This window comes from Oncorhynchus gorbuscha, linkage group LG02, assembly GCF_021184085.1.
Source record: "Oncorhynchus gorbuscha isolate QuinsamMale2020 ecotype Even-year linkage group LG02, OgorEven_v1.0, whole genome shotgun sequence".
NCBI classification, from domain to species: Eukaryota; Metazoa; Chordata; class Actinopteri; order Salmoniformes; family Salmonidae; genus Oncorhynchus; species Oncorhynchus gorbuscha.
The window spans coordinates 47,560,728-47,579,404 of record NC_060174.1 but is presented as its reverse complement, the minus strand read 5'-3'; the positions used below and the strand labels follow the sequence as shown (position 1 = coordinate 47,579,404).

General features: G+C 42.5%; 1 protein-coding gene across 13 annotated transcripts in view; it reads left to right on the top strand.

The window, feature by feature from the left end:
* Positions 1–18,677, top strand: part of LOC124003378 (protein-methionine sulfoxide oxidase mical2b-like) — an 88,685-nt gene that overhangs the window by 60,329 nt on the left and 9,679 nt on the right. For 3 of the 13 annotated variants that reach the window (XM_046311589.1, XM_046311580.1, XM_046311571.1), the window contains exons 14-30: positions 2,650–2,750; positions 3,117–3,188; positions 3,291–3,416; positions 5,381–5,512; positions 5,747–5,998; positions 6,321–6,437; positions 6,968–7,081; positions 7,185–7,286; positions 7,540–7,626; positions 7,884–7,976; positions 8,169–8,261; positions 10,562–10,748; positions 10,867–10,943; positions 11,066–11,147; positions 16,834–16,942; positions 17,048–17,118; positions 17,832–17,897. In XM_046311589.1, coding sequence (XP_046167545.1) covers positions 2,650–2,750; positions 3,117–3,188; positions 3,291–3,416; positions 5,381–5,512; positions 5,747–5,998; positions 6,321–6,437; positions 6,968–7,081; positions 7,185–7,286; positions 7,540–7,626; positions 7,884–7,976; positions 8,169–8,261; positions 10,562–10,748; positions 10,867–10,943; positions 11,066–11,147; positions 16,834–16,942; positions 17,048–17,118; positions 17,832–17,897 — 1,881 coding nt within the window. Of the gene's footprint in view, positions 1–2,649; positions 2,751–3,116; positions 3,189–3,290; positions 3,417–5,380; positions 5,513–5,746; positions 5,999–6,320; positions 6,438–6,967; positions 7,082–7,184; positions 7,287–7,539; positions 7,627–7,883; positions 7,977–8,168; positions 8,328–8,393; positions 9,287–10,561; positions 10,749–10,866; positions 10,944–11,065; positions 11,148–12,921; positions 13,190–16,833; positions 16,943–17,047; positions 17,119–17,831; positions 17,898–18,677 lie in introns of those variants that run through there. The other 10 variants (XM_046311618.1, XM_046311598.1, XM_046311608.1 and 7 more) reach the window with 10 other exon arrangements.

Genomic DNA, 18,677 nt, shown 5'->3' with positions numbered 1-18,677 from the left:
CTGTTCTTGGTCATTCTCTCAACTCTGATGCCTCACACAGTATAGACTCGAAAACGAGTCTCTAGGAAACAGACGTTTGTATTTTGGCAACTTCAGAAAGGGGGAGAAAACAACATTTTCTGGAGTGAATTCGCTTCAGCCCGAAAACTCTCGCAACAAATCATGAGGCAGACATGCCAGAAGGTTGCTATTCAAAACCAAAGTTTGCAGGTAAAAGCTTTGCAGTGGTTTTAGTGGAGGTAGTTGATGCAAATTAGCCACTTACGAAATGCAGACATTAACCCTTTGACGCGTACCAACACACGTGTGTGTGTGTGTGTGTGTGTGTGTGTCATTCTCCAGTGGTCTCTGCAGCGTACTCTCAAACCAATGTGACTCAGAACATCCAGTTTCAATTGACGCAACAGTCAGCATTTGAGCTGGTTACTTTTTTTTTCTCACAAACAGTCCTTAAAACCTTATGTCCTGAATGTGACCAGTTTATTTTTGGATGCAATGCTCAGACATTCACAGAAGTTGCGACAGCACAACACAATCATCCAAACCGGAAAATGTACAGTAGGCTACATTAGTCCTTGTGCTGAGAAAAGTTTGACCTAACACAAGCGGCCATATTTACAGAACTCTCGGCTGACAGAAACCATAATATGAATTAGCTATAGAAATGACCATTTACAATTCATTGTGTGTCTACCATCCTTCACTTCCGGACGTTTACTCATTTTACTATAACATCTTTGGTCTGACAGACTTTTTACATGACACCCAGAATGCCTTTTATATCTTTGCATTAGCTCATCATAATCAGTACAGCCTTAAAAGCATTTTACACACGTGTGTACATTACAATCAATGCAAGAGCCCGACTGCATCATTTATCACCAGTACTTGAAAATCTGAATAAAGCAGTAAATACATTATGCTCCATATATACATACAGTAGAAACACCAACATGATATACAGAAAACAAGGCACTTTGATAGGAACGCACACATGTCCAATGTTATTATTTGTAAGGAGAACAACAATGAAGGCAATGCAAGAGCCTGACAGAAAATGTGCCAGGGGCAAAAAGTTAATGCGAGACTGCGCAAACATCTGCATAGTTGATCTGGGGAAAGACTGGGGATGTGCTTGGGCTCTCATCGAAAGAGAATTTTGTCCGGTTCAGTAAAGCCTCAACATAAATTGTCCGCAACGGTGAAATGGGCAACTTCTATGCGAATTAATGAGGCGGAACTCACTCACACTCCCTTCAAACTATTGTTGGAAGATGAAACTTGTTAGAAAATTATTTCAAATTGACAAGTTGAAATATAGCCTGTAGATAATTAGCAGGCAGCGTGTGTCTTGGTTTGAGGGCAGCGAGGGTTAACTGTCCTGTTGCATGACAATCACATTGTGGAACAGTGAGTGCATTCTCACATCACAAGCATAACTCACGCTGGGCGCAACCTTAAGAGATATCTGGAACTCATGTGTGAAAAGGTTAAAAATAACCCCTGTGAGCTTTATCTTGCTAGCTACTATTTTTGTATTTTTATTCAAGTGGATAAGGTACTGTAGGCAGTGACACAGTTCCTCTATGCCAAACTGACGTTCTATTAAGTACAGACATGAACGTCGGAACATTTTGAAAATTGTGGGAGGTGACCCGGATGTCTAGGGAGACGACACGCACTAAGGAACAGTTCCTGCAGTAGCTCGAGTCGGTTTCCTGATGTAATGATGTGGGCTGAGAGTCGGGAAGCAAGTTCAGGGAGTGAGTTTTAAAAAATTAAAAAAAATAAACATAATACAAACACTAACAGCACACAGACATAATCCCTTATATGTATATGAGAAGGTAATCAGGGAGGTGATAGTCCAGTTGAGTCTGACAAGCAGTTGTGCATAACAATGGTAACAGGTAATGCGCCATAACGAGCAGCCTGGTGACCTAGAGGCCGGAGAGGGAGCACCCGTGACACCTGAAGCCTCAGAAATTGAATCTCCATGCACAAGGGTTACGTAATGGGATCCCGAAGTCTGATCTGTTAATTAACATTATTGATTTAAATTGAATTAAAAATATATATACTACATACTATTTTCCATAAACTACTCCATAACTGGAGTTCTACTACTCCTGAGAAATGATTTGTTTGCAGGATTGTGAAGGTTAGATTGAGTTTAAGATTGAACCCTTAATGAGGATAGTGTGCCTGAGGGATAAGATGTGCATGTTACACAACCTGGTCAGTTATGAGTGTGGTATGTAAGAAATGCATTCGGGCCCCAGTTCAGGTCATCTCACAGGGCCATGGTAATAATAATGCCTCTATGATCTATAGGGCTGCCTCTTATAGAATACAGTAGGCGTTTATGTTAAATGTCTGACAATTCCTTCACTTAAAACACTAATGATTCAGCCCTACTGTTTATTGTAATGTCCTCATAATAGTTTCTGACACTTGGTGATTAATCAAAAGGAATCTGTTTTGAATTCTGGATACTACTATTTTGGGGGTTTATTTTCACATTACTCTATCTGGTTACCCTCTTGATTTGGCTTGACCTAGGCTTAGAGGGCTGGTTTATAACAGTGTGCGTATTGGAGTATGTCCTGTATCAAAGCACCCATAACACACTGCTATGCTTTGTTACAGGGACAAGGGAAACGGATGAGAACAATGAAGCGACTTCATCGTCTGCACACTCTGTTTACAACTTAATGAACCGAACACAGCCCAAAAAAAGGATCCCAAAGGTACCGTGGGCTCACCCTCTCCTCCTCCTCCTCCTCACCCATCTACAGGCTTTAAAAGGAAAGCATTGCAACAACAAAGGCATCCATGTAAATGTGATTTTAGCCTACGTAAAGTGTGTCAAAATAGGTGCGTGTTTACTTGACAGATGAAAGGAATTCCTACGTGCCAATAAATGACAAAGTCATTGAAATGTAGATTAGATAAGGTACTGTATGTCAACAAGACTGAGAGACCCTAGATAATCTACATCTTACAAGGCATACTTTCTTAATGATTACCCCCACACTCGATGACCTTTGACTGTGATGCGAATGACTGTGAAGGAACAGTTGTTTTAGGTCTATTTTGTACTACATTTTCCTCAGGATAACGGGAAGCTGGAGGCGAACGACCCGATGAACAAAAGACGAAGAAAGGGCAGCACCTATTTAGAGGAGGTGTGTTAGTGACTACAACAAACATTTCTCTGTCACCAGTATGGCCTTAGATGCAGCCATTTTAATGTCGATAAAGGGACTGATCATTCATTGTGTTGTCAGTTGTCCTGTCAGAGTGCCCCCCCTGCAGGTGACGGTGGGGAGCAGAATAAAGTGCGCTCAATGGCCACACAGCTACTGGCCAAGTTTGAGGAGAATGCATTGCCCAGCAGTTCCCTGCGCAATAAGGTGAGCAGCTCCAGGTGTACAGTACTCTGACTAGAGGGGTCAAGGTCCCTGTACACTGTGCTGTGTAGAGACAATGGGGGGGGGGGGGATACATTGTAAAGTCACATACAGACAAACTGTCGATGGCCTCTGTGCCAATGGTTACTGTATGACTCTTCTGTTGGTTCTCTGATGGTTGATCATATCTGATTTTAGAAATCTGTACTATTGTATAGTACTTTCTGCCGTGCGTGTGTGGGGCGGGGGTTTAATCATACACAGGTCATGTTTTTGTGTTGAAATTTCAGATAATGAAGGCTCTGTGGAACCTACTTGTTCTCTATGGTACATAACATTCTGAGAGAGTTTGGAAATGTATGAAATTCATTTCATAGACCTGCTTTTATGTCCGGGCAGAGCACTTATGTCCTTGTATCCAATTCTGCAACATCACTGCCACTATAATAATGTTTGAATATAGCCCATTGTGTTGTAAGACTGTACAATGGGACAGATCTACCACACCCACAGCCACTACCCTTGGGTACAGTTTGAGTACAACGTTTTGACGAGGTTTAGGTGATGGTCAAGAAAGCTATGAAGAGATTGAAGATTAATTTACTGTATCGTTTTACTTCTACCAATAACGTACTTCTAGTATATCGACCGCTACCTTAGTCACACAGTATGATTAGCTACTCCATCGTAAGAAGAGGCTGTCCCTGGATTATAGGATTAAAGAAAGCAGGTTGTGCATTTGGAACCTTGATGAAGAAGTGGATACAGTATAATCTGCCTGTGAAGCCCCATCAAAGGACTGAGTGGCTCTGTCTGATTATGGTGTGGAATACCATAGATATGGTTATGGTGCATATACGATAATGCCAGAGAAACTGGTATTTGGAGGTAAATATTGGCACGGCTGTTGTTATGCCCGATTCAAAGTCGAGGACCGGCAAGCCGTACCAATATATCCTCCAAACACCGGCTTCAAGGGTACAATCGCTTTTATACAACGGGTTACCAACATATGCAAATAATGATTTGCATATTTTCACTTAAAAAATATTTAGATTAATTTATTCATACCATTTCATCCTTCCACAAGAGAAGTCCTGACACAAATCTAGGGTTGCTTCCCAAGCCGGCTGGTTCTTCGTTCTATCAGTTCGGTTGCCAGAGACGCGACCTGGTTGTTCTGTATTTATTAACGAGACCCAGTCGTTTGTTCTAAATGTTCCATTGCCATACTGGCAGGCAACATTCTTATCCCTTGGTTGCTAGCTAGCCAACATAACTTAATGTCATGTCAAACAGTGCAGCCAGAATAACAGCAAAGTAGCTGCATTTGCATTTGTTTAAGCTGTTTTCTAGTGACATTTTATTTGGCAACATCCATAATATTGAGCAAATATTGCACGACTTTGCCTGGCGTAGAAAATGTGCTCTCTAATCAAGACACTGTTGTTCAGAGGAGCTTCAAACTGAAGCTGGAAAGACTGCAAACTTGCTGCACTTTGTTTTGTTTTGTCTTTTTTTATTGATAGCATCATTTTTATGGATATATACAAAGAACTGACTCATGATTTCGACTGGCTGAGAAAAGCAGACAGCAAGGTTTATACAAATCTCTGCTGTTAAAGTAAATGTTAGTTTAAAAAGCATAAAACATTTTTTTTTATATAGTGCAGATCAAGTTTTAGATGTCTGGGCTGAAGAGACAGTGGATTGCTCTGTCAGATGGAACAGAGTAAATAGGCATTTTAACATCATAGATTTAGCCTGTGGTAACTTGTGGAATAGACACCGGATGGAATGTGGTTTTAACCAATCAGCATTCAGGATCAGACCATCACACTTTATGCAATGGGTGGATGATGGCAGGGTGTGGTTTTGAAACAAATCATTCTGCACTACTTTCTTTTTTCTCTCCTATTCCTCCTGCTCGTCCTTCCTGCCTCATCTCGTGTCTGCTGCTCTGTCAGTCTGATTTGAACTCTGACTCTGATTCAAGCCGTCCTTCATCTCCTTCTCTGGATATGATGGAGAACCCTCGCTTCGCTAAGCCCAAGAAACAGCCCCCTCCCTCGCCTCCACCCCCACGCCCCAAGTGGCAGGTACAGTCACGTCAATCTGGTGTGTTGAGACCATGAAGGGTCAGCCGCTGCATCATAAACTCAATAAACCCCCCCCCCTAACATAGGCTCTATGTTAACAAAAGAACCAATAAGTCTTCTAGACCAAGAGTCATTGAAAAGACACTCCTTTTATGCCACCCTGGAGGTTCGCCCTCTACTGGTTGGAGGTCCGTGCTGCTTTACACATTGCTTTGTGTGTATATCTGCTTTCAGCCGTCCATCTATATGCGACTCTTAGAAGAGCCTGCAGCCGTGGCGCAACCGACTCCCCTTCACGTTCCAACAAGGTCCTGGAGTCCTCCTCCACGTGATGATCAAACACAGGCCTCTCCGCGCGCAGACTTGGTGCAGCAGAGAGTGTGGATTCCACACACCGAAACCCCAGATGACGTAGATTACCCAGAACAACCTTCTCCTGGCCCCACAGGGAAGGGCCTAGAGAAGCTGGAGCGAAAGATGAGCCAGGTGACAATGAGCCTCCATTATATCTGTCTGGAAACACCATGTTAGCCCCATTCACAGCTATGCCTTACTTCTGCACTCTCACAATTGTTTTGCGTGGAAATATATTTTTATGCCCATTCAAAACAGTAAATCCACATGCGCCTTAGCCACAAGTCTAGCAGACAGCACAACTCGGCAACAAAAACAGAATTGTTCAAAAGATACAAAATTGCCATACCACATCATCAGCTTTACGGATTATGTTTGCTGTTCAGTATTTATTTGCCAACTTCCTGTAGTTTCACACTTGCTTTTCTTTCCTTTCCTTGTTGCTGTTCTAAAGAAAAAAGTACAAACCGTAACTACCGGGGAATTTAACAGGAAGAGTATAAAGGAGAGAGCTGTGCTTCTGCGTTCTATGTTTCCTGAGTCCGAGACTCCTCTAGTGAAAGAGTATAAGGTGAAAGTGTAGTGCCACCCCTCGCCTGCCTGCCTGCCTGTCTAACTCCATCTAAGGAAATGAGGCACAGTATGTTTGACCCTGTACACAAGTTCTGTTTGACCGTCTCGGACTGTTTAGAAGGATGTAATGTCACCAGTCAAACCTACTCACATTTTACTGAGTGGAGCATGTTTTTAAAGGCTGGTAACAGCTTGGTAATCCCTTTTAAATCCATTTGTTGGCAGAGGTTGTTTTCTTGCAGCATGTCTTGTTTCCATGGTGTTACAGCTCTGCGAATTAAAGGTCAGGTGACTTCTCTCTGCATGATGAAAGTAGTCTGTGATGATACTAATGAGTGAACATTCATATCTTCATTAGAAGAGATAAAGGTTTGAGCTGTTGAATATTTCTCTGACCAATTGTTTCCCCCAATTGTTCCCCTACTTATATTCAGCTTGCATCTCCTCAGTATTTTTGGGGTGGGATATGAAGAGTTAGAGATTTTGGAGATTGCTCTCATTTCTGATATGAACCCTTTTTTTCTACAGACGGATCGATCTGCCTCTGTTCCTAAAATCACTTCAATACACCTTGTCCCTGAACCGTCTGCTCTGTCTTGCGCCTCTTCTCTTACCCCAACATCTCCTGTGCGTCATTACAAGGTGAAAACGACTGCCGCTTGCAGTGCCTTGTGGTCCTGACCAGCCCAAACCTAAAAAGATATCAGCTCACTCTGACAATGTTTGTTTTTTAAAATGGTTTTAGTGCGATGGAAGTGCTGCATCAAGTAGACTCATTCAAACGCCAACCGAATGTCCTGTGAGTTATCAAGCTGAACCCTTCAAGCCTGATATGTCTGCCGAACAGGTACCAGTAATTTGAAATGCATTTGAAGTATAAGAATAGAAGAGAGACTCAACTCACTCCAGCCATGTTGTTATTGCTTTTAGTGCAACGGGAATGCTTTGTTAAGTAGACTCCTTCAAAAGTCAATCGATCGACTCGAAAGCTGTCATTCTGAACCCTTCAAGCCTGACAAACAAGTTTCAGTAAAAAAAAAACTCATTTGTAAAAATAGAAAAAAAAAAAAATCAACTCACTGTATTTTTGATGATTTAAGTGCAATGGGAGTGCTGGATCAAGTATTCAAAAGCCAATCATTCGATTTGAGAGTTACGAAGCTGGCCCTTTAAAGTCCACCGAACAGGTATCAGTAAAAATCTCACTCTACATTTGACATGAGAGAACGGAAGACGCTGTTGCCTCAGCTACCTCTGACCATCATTTATTTAGCTTTTAGTGCAATGGGAATGCTGAGTCTCTAGTAGAATAATTAGATAGGAGCGTTATCGAGCTGAACCCTTAGTCTGCCCAACGGGTATCAGTAAAAATTTGAAATGGAAAAAGTAGAAGCTTCTTATATATTAAATCGGCTCACTCTTACCATGTTTTTATTGGTTTTAGTGCAATGGGAGTGCTGCACCAAGCGTAATGGTTAAAAAAACAATTGATCAATCTGAACACTGTCCTGCTGAGCCCTCTATGCCTGCCAAACAGGTAGGAGTAACAACTTCACTGTCTGCATGATTTCTGCATCTCCTCTCATGTCTGAGTAGAAATGTCTTTCTTTTCCTTCATCTATACTATTCTGATCCTTACTTTTTCTGTTTCCTTCTCTTTTTCCCCCCCCCCCCTTTTCATTTCTGTCTCTGTGGCTCCCTCCCTCTACCTCTGACTGGGTTCTGTTAGAGGACAGTTGGGAAGGTCTCTTCTCACATAGGCGCTAGGGCTGAAACTCTAGCCATCCTTTATGAAACTGACCACAGGCCTAATGCCTTGCCGGTAAGCACAGTGTGACTAACGATTATGTTTGTGCCGACACAGCCCAGTGGGAATATACATCACAAGACACACACACACACACACACACACACACACACACACACACACACACACACACACACACACACACACACACACACACACACACACAAGTGGGCTCTATATCTATTACCACCCCAAGCTTCAGGAGTTTTGGTAACCTTCTAAACATTAATCAAGTCATGTCTTGCTTCAGGCTACTACATCTGTTATTAGTAGGAAAGATAATCCTGTTCATTGTAAACTGTAAAACATTCTGACCTGAATCTTACTGGGACCTCTCCAGTCATGAGCCATGGTGTTTTGTGTGAAGGGCCTTCAGGGGCCACGAAAGTAGTAACTCCATGCACTCATGTGGGTGCCTGTTCACACAGTGTTTGGCCCCACTTCAGGTCTTCAGGTCGAGAGCAGTGAACAGCATTTTGCTTTGCCTCACTATGCAGGCAAAGCAAAAGCGAACTGCAATCTTGTGTAGAGCTTTGTGAAACCTCTGTATTTGACTAGTTAGTTCTCTGCTATGGTCCCGGGAATTGTTGATTCATCTCTGTTGATTCATTATCATCTCTCACTGGACTGGAGAAATGCCCTACTAATATGACACATTAGTAAAAAAGTTCCCATTCCATGTTATATTACTCTGCCTTAACATCCACGTTATGGTTAGGTGGTCACACCACCACTTAATATTGTACACCGTTAGAAGAAAGGGTGCTATATAAATTCAGCAAAAAAAGAAACGTCCTCTCACTGTCAACTGCGTTTATTTTCAGCAAACTTAACGTGTAAATATTTGTATGAACATAACAAGATTCAACAACTGAAACAAACTGAGCAAGTTCCACAGACCTATGGTCACTTATGTGACATAGGAATAATGTGTCCCTGAACAAAGGGGGGGATCAAAAGTAACAGTCAGTATCTGGTGTGGCCACCAGCTGCATTAAGTACTGCAGTGCCTCTCCTCCTCATGGACTGCACCAACTTTGCCAGTTCTTGCTGTGAGATGTTACCCCACTCTTCCACCAAGGCACCTGCAAGTTCCCAGACATTTCTGGGGGAATGACCCTAGCATTCACCCTCTGATCCAACAGGTCCCAGACGTGCGCAATGGGATTGAGATCCGAGCTCTTCGCTGGCCATGGCAGAACACTGACATTCCTGTCTTGCAGGAAGTCACACACAGCACATGCAGTATGGTTGGTGGCATTGTCATGCTGGAGGGTCATGTCAGAATGAGCCTGCAGGAAGGGTACCACATGAGGGTAATGCACAGTGTTGAGATTGCCTGCATTGACGACAAGCTTAGTCCGATGATGCTCTGACACACCGCCCCAGACCATGATGGACACTCCACCTCCAAATCGATCCCGCTCCAGAGTACAGGCCTTGATGTAATGTTCATTCCTTCGACGATAAACGCAAATCCGAAGGGGGAAAAAGTGCTCAGTGCAGTCCTGTCTGGTCCAGCGATGGTGGGTTTGTGCCCATAGGCGATGTTGTTGCCGGTGAGGACCTGCCTTACAACAGGCCTACAAGCCAGTTCAGCCTCTCAGCCTATTGCGGACAGTTTGAGCACTGATGGGGGGATTGTGCGTTCCTGGTGTAACTCGGTCAGTTGTTGTTGCCATCCTGTACCTGTCCTGCAGGTGTGACGTTTGGATGTACAAATCCTGTTCAGGTGTTACACGTGGTCTGCCACTGCGAGGATGATCAGTTGTCCGTCCTGTCTCCTTATAGTGCTGTCTTAGGTGTTTCACAGTGCAGACATTGCAATGTATTGCCCTGGCCCCATCTGCAGTCCTCATGCCTCCATGCAGCATGCCTACGGCATGTTCACGCAGATGAGCAGGGACCATGGGCATCTTTCTTTTGGTGTTTTTCAGTAGAAAACTTTTCACAACTGTGACCTTAATTGCCTATCATTTGTAAGCTGTTAGTGTCTTAAAGACCGTTCCACAGGTGAATGTTCATGAAATGTTTTATGGTTCATTGAACAAGCATGGAAAACTGTGTTTAAACCCTTTGAAATGAAGATCTGGGAAGTTATTTGGAATTTTACGAATGATCTTTTGAAAGACAGGGTACTGAAAGAGGGACATTTCTTTCTTTTTTTGCTGAGTTTAGAACCAACCATGCTCAATGACTAATTTCATATGGCCCTCAACCACCCTCATTGTTAGCAGTAGACGACTACAGTAACAGCTTGCCTATTACGTTGATCTCACCGTATCACTAACCGGCTGCTGTTTGTCTCCTGACAGTGTATCGTGCGGAAGGAGTTCCCTCAGAACCTGGGAGGCAGTGACACGTGTCACTTCTGCTCCAAGCGTGTGTACGTGATGGAGCGACTCAGCGCTGAGGGCCACTTCTTCCACAGGGAGTGTTTCCGCTGTGACGTCTGCAGCTCCACACTACGCCTGGGAGGACACGCCTATGACTCCCAACACGGCATGATGCTGACACACCGACACCAGCCCCTCTCCCACCTGGGGACAGAAGCTGTTTGTGAATTAATTTGATATTTAGTGTCAGCCGGCATGTGTTTTTACAGTGTTTTGTGTTTCAGGCAAGTTTTACTGCAAGCCTCATTATTCTCAGCGACGGTCCAGCCTACAAAGTTCAAGCAAGTTCCTGAGGAGAACGGTAAACAGCTTTCAGTAACAGCAAACATAAACACAGCCATTTTTACTATTCATGTTATTTTTTTATTTTAATGTGTTTTATGTGGTCTGATTTCAATTGTATGTTGTGTCTATCACATGCAGGAGGATCAGGGACGTCTGACGTCTTCGCCGGACCGGAGTGAACCCTACTCGGCCACAGACAGCCTGCAGAGCCAGCCCTCAGGTACCCTGAGTTCCTTCCTTAGGAGAAGCCTGCGTTGGCCGCTGCACGCGGGCCGGGCAGTGTGTGGGACGCCCTGCCAGCTGGCCCGCTGGGTGCATGCGGCGGTTGGCCAGGCAGGGCTCCACCTCATAGACCACTCAGAGGACTACGGCTTCCTGTACGAGCTGCTGAGTCTGGGCATGCCCCTACTGAGCATACTGCACGAGCTCCTGGGCCAGATGTACATGGAGGCTGAGCCAGCCTGAGCCTCAGCCTCGCAGCCTACTGCACTAAGTTCAGCAGCACCTAGGCCTCAGGCTCACCTAGTGGGGGCAGAGACTGGTGCCTCTGGGTCTCATGGACTTAATGATGCACTTGTACTGTACTCGCTGCTAAAGCACAGGCACTTGCTTCAGTCTGTACAGTACTCTATGCAGACTGGTTCAAATTCAAAAGTCTTATTTGTTCTTCCATGATTATGATTTGATGCTGAGAAACCTCAAAGTATCATCAAAGTATTATAGCAAGTGTGACACATGGTCCTTAGCATTTGAGGAGGTCATGCATCCTTTCAGTTGCTTGAAATCTTTTATTTCAGTATTCCCATGCTTATGTTTGGGTTCAACTTTTATTTTTAACTCCAAAGTAATCCAAAAAAAGGATCCACTAAAAGCACTTTAGTTGACTTGGAGGGGCTGCTAAGGCCTCTGCGTTGTGCCTGGTGTGCTTGTGATGTGGAAAGTTAGAGAACGAAGTCCTGCTATGCTTCTTGAACTGCACTGCTATATTGCACATGTGCAATGGAAATGCCAAACAGTATTTATTTTCTGACCAATAGTTTTTTTTTCTGTTATTAAGATGATTCTAGAGACTATTTTGTTGTAATTTTTTTTGTGTACATTTTTGGTTTTAAAACAGCTTTCGCACAGTATTCTTTTTTTATTTGTCTAGGCCGTTTAATGGAACACACATATGATTTTATGTATCTGTTTGAAAAACGGATTCTTATTGTTGTAAATTATTAGATAAGTGGGGTAGAAACAGATGTCTGGAAAGACTGAGAGGATTCTAATTTTTACCTCCTACACCAGGTACTGTAGCCAATTCTGCCAAAAATATATTTTTATTTAAAATATTTAGTTATAATTTTTTTGCTTTTGTTGCTGGTATCAAAAGCCTTGGATTTAATGCACATTTCTGCACATATTCTAAGGTATGAATTATCACAAATGTTTGTGCTGATGTGTTGTATATGTTTAATCAATAGCTTGTTCCAGTAGTACAGTATTATTATCTGTTATGGTACAGTGATGCCACAAAGCTTTTATTTAATTTGTGATTCTATGTACTTGTCTCTTATGTTTTCCCTTCCATATATCCCCATTTTCATTCCTCCATTATTTCTTTCACTTCATATGTAATTTCAAGTTTCCAATGCTGCAACCTCTGATTGGCTGAATTGTGGCTGCAGGAAGGTGATGTGGCTGCTTGGGTCACGTGATCAATAGTGTTGCTTTGCATTAGCTGCCTTCATAGCTCTTCTTAACCACACATGTACTATTCATGTTGAGAACTAGGCATGGGTCCTGTGTATGACGAGTTAATTTAGTTAGCCACACACTTTGTTTAATTGACGCATGTCTCGAAAGCCTTCCATTCCTCCAAGCTAACCCACATGCTCAAGGTCCGCATGCCTCTAATTTTTTGGCATGCAGTTTTTTTTCAACCCATCTGACACATGATAACCTCCCTGTCTCTACTTCTCTGTATGTCCCCTTGTGATTCTCTGTTGCAGAAGGTGGTTACCTCTCAGAAACCTTCTCAAAGGCTCTCTCATGTTCCTCCTAATACACAAAGCTGAGCTCATTGCGCTTGAGAGGATCCTAGTTGTTTTGGGGGGGAGGGCACAATTCTGCATGTCAGCTCCAGAATATTTTGTTGTACATTTTAGTTGCTTAATCATTTTGTCTGCTACCTTGTATTTTTCCATAGTGAATAAAACGGGTTGCTTAATTTATGCTATTTAAAGCTGTAAGTATAAATAAATTGATTTGATTACAGAAGTTACTTGCTTCCTCTTTTTTTTTTACTTGCAAAATTTACCAGCTATTATCCATGGCTTAAGCTGTTAAAAATGTACTGTTTATAGTTGTCATGGTTGATCCATTACATTTATAACATTCTCACAGGTTTCAAATTAACAACAGAATTAACTATTTAAATATTAAAGACTTTGGGGGGGGGAATATATATACAGTGGAGCAAAAAAGTATTTAGTCAGCCATCAATTGTGCAAGTTCTCCCAAAAGATGAGGCCTGTAATTTTCATCATAGGTACACTTCAACTATGACAGACAAAATGAGGGGAAAAAATCCAGAAAATCACATTTTAACTCAACTCGTCGTGTTTGGAGGACAAAGAATGCTGAGTTGCATCCAAAGAACACCATACTTACTGTGAAGCATGGGGGTGGAAACATCATGCTTTGGGGCTGTTTCTCTGCAAAGGGACCAGGACGACTGATCCGTGTAAAGGAAAGAATGAATGGGGCCATGTATCGTGAGATTTTGAGTGAAAACCTCCTTCCATCCGCAAGGGCATTGAAGATGAAACGTGGCTGGGTCTTTCAGCATGACAATGATCCCAAACACACCGCCCGGGCAACAAAGGAGTGGCTTCTAAGAAGCATTTAAAGGTCCTGGAGTGGCCTAGCCAGTCTCCAGATCTCAACCCCATTGAAAATCTTTGGAGGGAGTTGAAAGTCAGTGTTGCCCAGCAACAGCCCCAAAACATCACTGCTCTAGAGGAGATCTGCATGGAGGAATGGGCCAAAATACCAGCAACAGTGTGTGAAAACCTTGTGAAGACTTACAGAAAATGTTTGACCTGTCATTGCCAACAAAGGGTTTATAACAAAGTATTGATAAACTTTTGTTATTGACAATACTTATTTTCCACCATAATTTGCAAATTCATTAATCTTACAATGTGATTTCTGGATTTTTTTCCCCCTCATTTTGTCTGTCAGTTGAAGTGTACCTATGATGAAAATGACAGGCCTTGCACAATTGGTGGCTGACTAAATACTTTTTTGCCTCATTGTATATATTTTTTGCACCAGCTGCCTCCCATTAATAACCCTGTTCAAAGCATAACCTCTGTTCACAAAATAAACTTGTCATTTGTTGACTGGCACATTCCCATGCGCTTAACCACATCTATTTTTTTTTATTCAAATAGCACAGTCCCTTACTGTCACAACAAATTATACATTAGACCTACAAAAGCGCTTTAACTGAACTTAAATCAAATAATAGTAATAGACCATTGCACGTATCCTTTCACTTTATGGCTTTGTCTTTCGGGTCTTTCTCATCTTTCTTGTTGGGTCAAATCTGGTCTGCATTGTAAGAGTTCTCGCAGAGTTCATTTACAAGTGGTGCTTTTCTGTTCTGCATTGGAATCCTAACCATAAATCTGACAATGTTTGGGTTATTACCATATAGGTTATCGTTAATGTATGTGTGTTGAAGCTGTGTTGCCTCTAATCACACACGCTTCCACAATATACTACACATCCTAACCAATCCATTCGGGTGATTCCGATACTGAGCATGCCCCATATATTTATGTATATATCTATATCTAATGTTTGTATAGGTTTTTTTAATTGTAGTATATATCTAGATATATCTATATCTAATGTTTATAGGTTTTTTACATTTTTTTATGGTTAGGTTTTTTTAGTTGTAATTCAATCTAATGTTTGTATAGGTTTTTTACATTTTTTTATGGTTAGCGATGTAATTCAACTAATCGGTGGAACTTCTCAAAAGAATGTATAAAACAATGTCAACATGGCTTCAGTTTAGTTCTGTAAGTAATCACCTAGCTGTGGCTAGCTGAATTCTCCCTGTAATGTTTCATGTCACATGGTTGGTGTTAAAATGTTTTAACATGCTTTTCCAAAGTCTCAGTTTATACCTGTGTATATACAGGTGACTTCCAAAATAACGGAAATGCCAACACAGTGTCTTAATAGGGCGTTGGGACACCACGAGCCAGAACAGCTTCAATGTGCCTTGGCACAGAGTTCCAGACACTTGTAGAATCTATCGGATGGGTGCGAAATCATTCTTCCTTCATAAAATTTCATTATTTGGTGTTTTGTTGGTGGAAAATGCTGTCTCAGGTGCCGCTCCAGAATCTCGATTTAGTTGGGATCTGGTGACAGACGCCCATGACATATGGTTGACATCGTTTTCATGCTCATCAACCCATTCAGTGACCACCCGTGCCCTGTGGATCGGGGCATTGTCCTTCCTAGGGGATCATAGCCATGGTAGCCAAAATAATGGTTCTGACTAGGTGGAATACAGCTACGACCGTGACTTTCGTAGCAGGTTAGGAGAACTTACACAATAGGTTAGGAGAATTAACGTAGCATGTTAGGAGAATGAGGTTAAAGTTAGCTAAACTGCTCTCCTAACCTGCTACGAAAAGTAAATTCCGGTCGTAGCTATACTCCATCTAGTTACAATGCCCAGCATTTTTATACATGACCCGAAGCATGATGGAATGTTACCACACCTGTGTGGAAGCACATGCTTTTAATATACTTTGTATCCCTCATTTACTCAAGTGTTTCCATTATTTTGGCAGTTAACTGTATAAAATGTATAGATGAGACTTCACTGCATGCTGACTCATGCAAATATACACTGAGTATACTTAAGCAATAAGGCCTGTTCTTAGGCACGACGCAACGCCCAATGCAGAGTGCCTGGACACAGCCCTTAGCCGTGGTATATTGGCCATATACCACAAACCCCCGAGGTGCCTTATTGCTATTATAAACTGGTTACCAATGTAATTAGAGTAGTAATAATACATGTTTTGTCATACCCATGGTATACGGTCTGATATACCACAGCTGTCAGCCAATCAGCATTCAGGGCTCAGACCACCCAGTTTATAATAAACATTAGGAACACCTTCCTAATATTGAGAACAGCCTCAATTTGTCGGACATGAACTCTACAAGGTGTCGAAAGCGTTCCACAGGGATGCTGGCCCATGTTGACTCCAATGCTTCCCACAGTTGTCAAGTTGTTTGGATGTCCTTTGGTTGGTGGGCCAGTCTTGATACACACAGGAAACTGTTGAGCGTTAAAAACCCAGCAGTGTTGCAGTTCTTGACACAAACCAGTGTGCCTGGCACTTGCTACCATACCCCATTCAAAGGCACTTAAATATGTTGTCTTGCTCATTCACCCTCTGAATGGCACACATACACAATCCATGTCTCAAGGCGTAAAAATCCTTCTTTAACCTCTCTCCTCCCCTTCATCTCAATTGATTTGGAGTGGATTTAACAAGTTAAATCAATAAGAGATCATAGACTGTCAAGGTGAATCCAGGTGAAAGCTATGTCATGGAAAGAGCAGGTGTCTTTAATGTTTTATATACTCAGTGTATAAAGTAAGGTCAAATGTTAGTTGTTACCATAGCAATAATGCAACCTGGGACTGTGTACTAGGCAGTTAGAAAAGAGCCAGACGTAATTACACGAGGTAAGAGTAGTCGTGTTCCAAAAAAGCTTAGTCACCAAAGATATCCTTGTTTGTTTATAGTAAACTTTGTGTCATAAATAGCTATACTAAATCTGGCAGAATGTATAACCTAATAAGATGGGTATGTTTTCAGGGCATCACTACAGATACAAGGGCCTGTTGAATGGACTGTACACCCGCATGGTGCCTGAAGTGGCAGAGGAGGAGGCCGTGGACCTGGACATGCCTGACTCCAACAGGACGTGAGTCCACTAGTACAGTACAATGCTCAGAATGTGTCCTTGTTCACAATCCAAATGGATATTTGCCAGTTGCTCGTTGTGTCTGTTGTCTATGACCATTTGCAGTGCCGACTCTGAGAAACAGGACAACTCGAATACTTCTCTCCGACCACAAGATTCTGCACAAGAGAAGAAAGGTGTGCAGGTCTCCCTGACATTCACCACCATGAGAAACACATAGGTCTTCTGATTTTTCCCTAGCTACAGCGATCGCTCTTTCCCTATTCTCACCGTCCACAGCCTTGGCCTTGTAGCAGCCTAACCTCTTTCCCAGGATCACTACAGACATCAGTCGGGAGCATGTAGGAAATTATTCCATCCGTTTAGTGATTTAGCCCTGGTCCTGTGGGATATAGACATAGTTTATTATGCTCTGAGTGAGTTAGGAGCAGCTCACCATACGTTGTTTCCCCAAGTGTGAGACTCCCACTCCTCCAGTTAAGGCTCTGAAATCTGGGTGGAGCAGACAAAGCCATTCTCCCTTATTAATTGAATAGTTGTCTTGGCATGGGGAGCCCTGAGCACTGTGAACGGCCGGAACATTCTGTTCGGCTGCACGGATAGGGCTGTCTGTTGGCTGTCTATAGACCACATCTGTTCTGTTCTCCACGCTACGTTGGCTGGGCTCAGTTATAGGTTTGTGACGACACCCCATGGCTGAGTTGGAGGAACTCTGGAACGAGGTCTCCTCATTGGCTTGGTTCACATGTACATTCAGAACTATACTGTAGCATCGTTTATCATTGTTGTGTGACAGACATCCAGTTCAAATGTGTTGGCACCGATCAGTACTGTGTGTGGCATGTGTTCCTTATTACGTATTCTCTCCCTCTCCTACCCACACCTATAGAACCTTCCGGTTCCAATTCATCTCTCCTGTCTGGGAACAGCCGATGGAAGAGGAAGATCCGTGCTAGTGAGTAGACTATCTGCTGTTGACAATCTGACATGATCCTTATACATTATCTGGCCTATCCATCACCCCCTGTCCTTATCATACAAGTATAATCTCACCCCTTTTTATGCTCTACTGTGGCTTTACTAGCTCTGTGATGTTTGTGCTTTGTAGAAGTGTTGTAAAGAGCTGTTGCAGTTAGGGGCCTACGATGCGTACTTCATGCCTTTTTAAGAATCCCAATGGGTCATTGACCTTCAACTCTCTCGCTGTCATTGCAGTAGTAAGCTATACTTCTAGCGGGCTCTCCCTGAGATTGTTTATACCAACTCGTCATCCATTTTATGGAGTTAGACCTGAACGACTGTAAAGCCCCATGGTTCAATAGAGCAAGATAGTGGAGATTCAAATCCAATCGGACCATGACTTTCTAATGACTTTCTACTGATGGATATAAGGTTTATCGTCTTTAAGCTGGTTACATGCAAGAAAAACAAAAAAGTTAGTGAGAAGACCTGAGCGTCAGAGCTGTTCTCTCCACACTAGAGGGAGCTGCTGATCTCTGGGCAAAAGAGTTTTAATATTAGTTTTTATTTGGAGTTGTCTACAATTGAATGAGATTAGATTAGTGTTTAGAAAAAGGTCATTTTTCGGGATAAACAACATAAATGTGCTCTCTTGCTGATGAAACGCAATAGTTCTGTTTTTTTTCAACTATTTTGAACCATAAGGGTTTTGCATACATTATTTGAAAATTTCCCACATGATTGGTCATTCATGCGTGATGACCCTAATGTTATG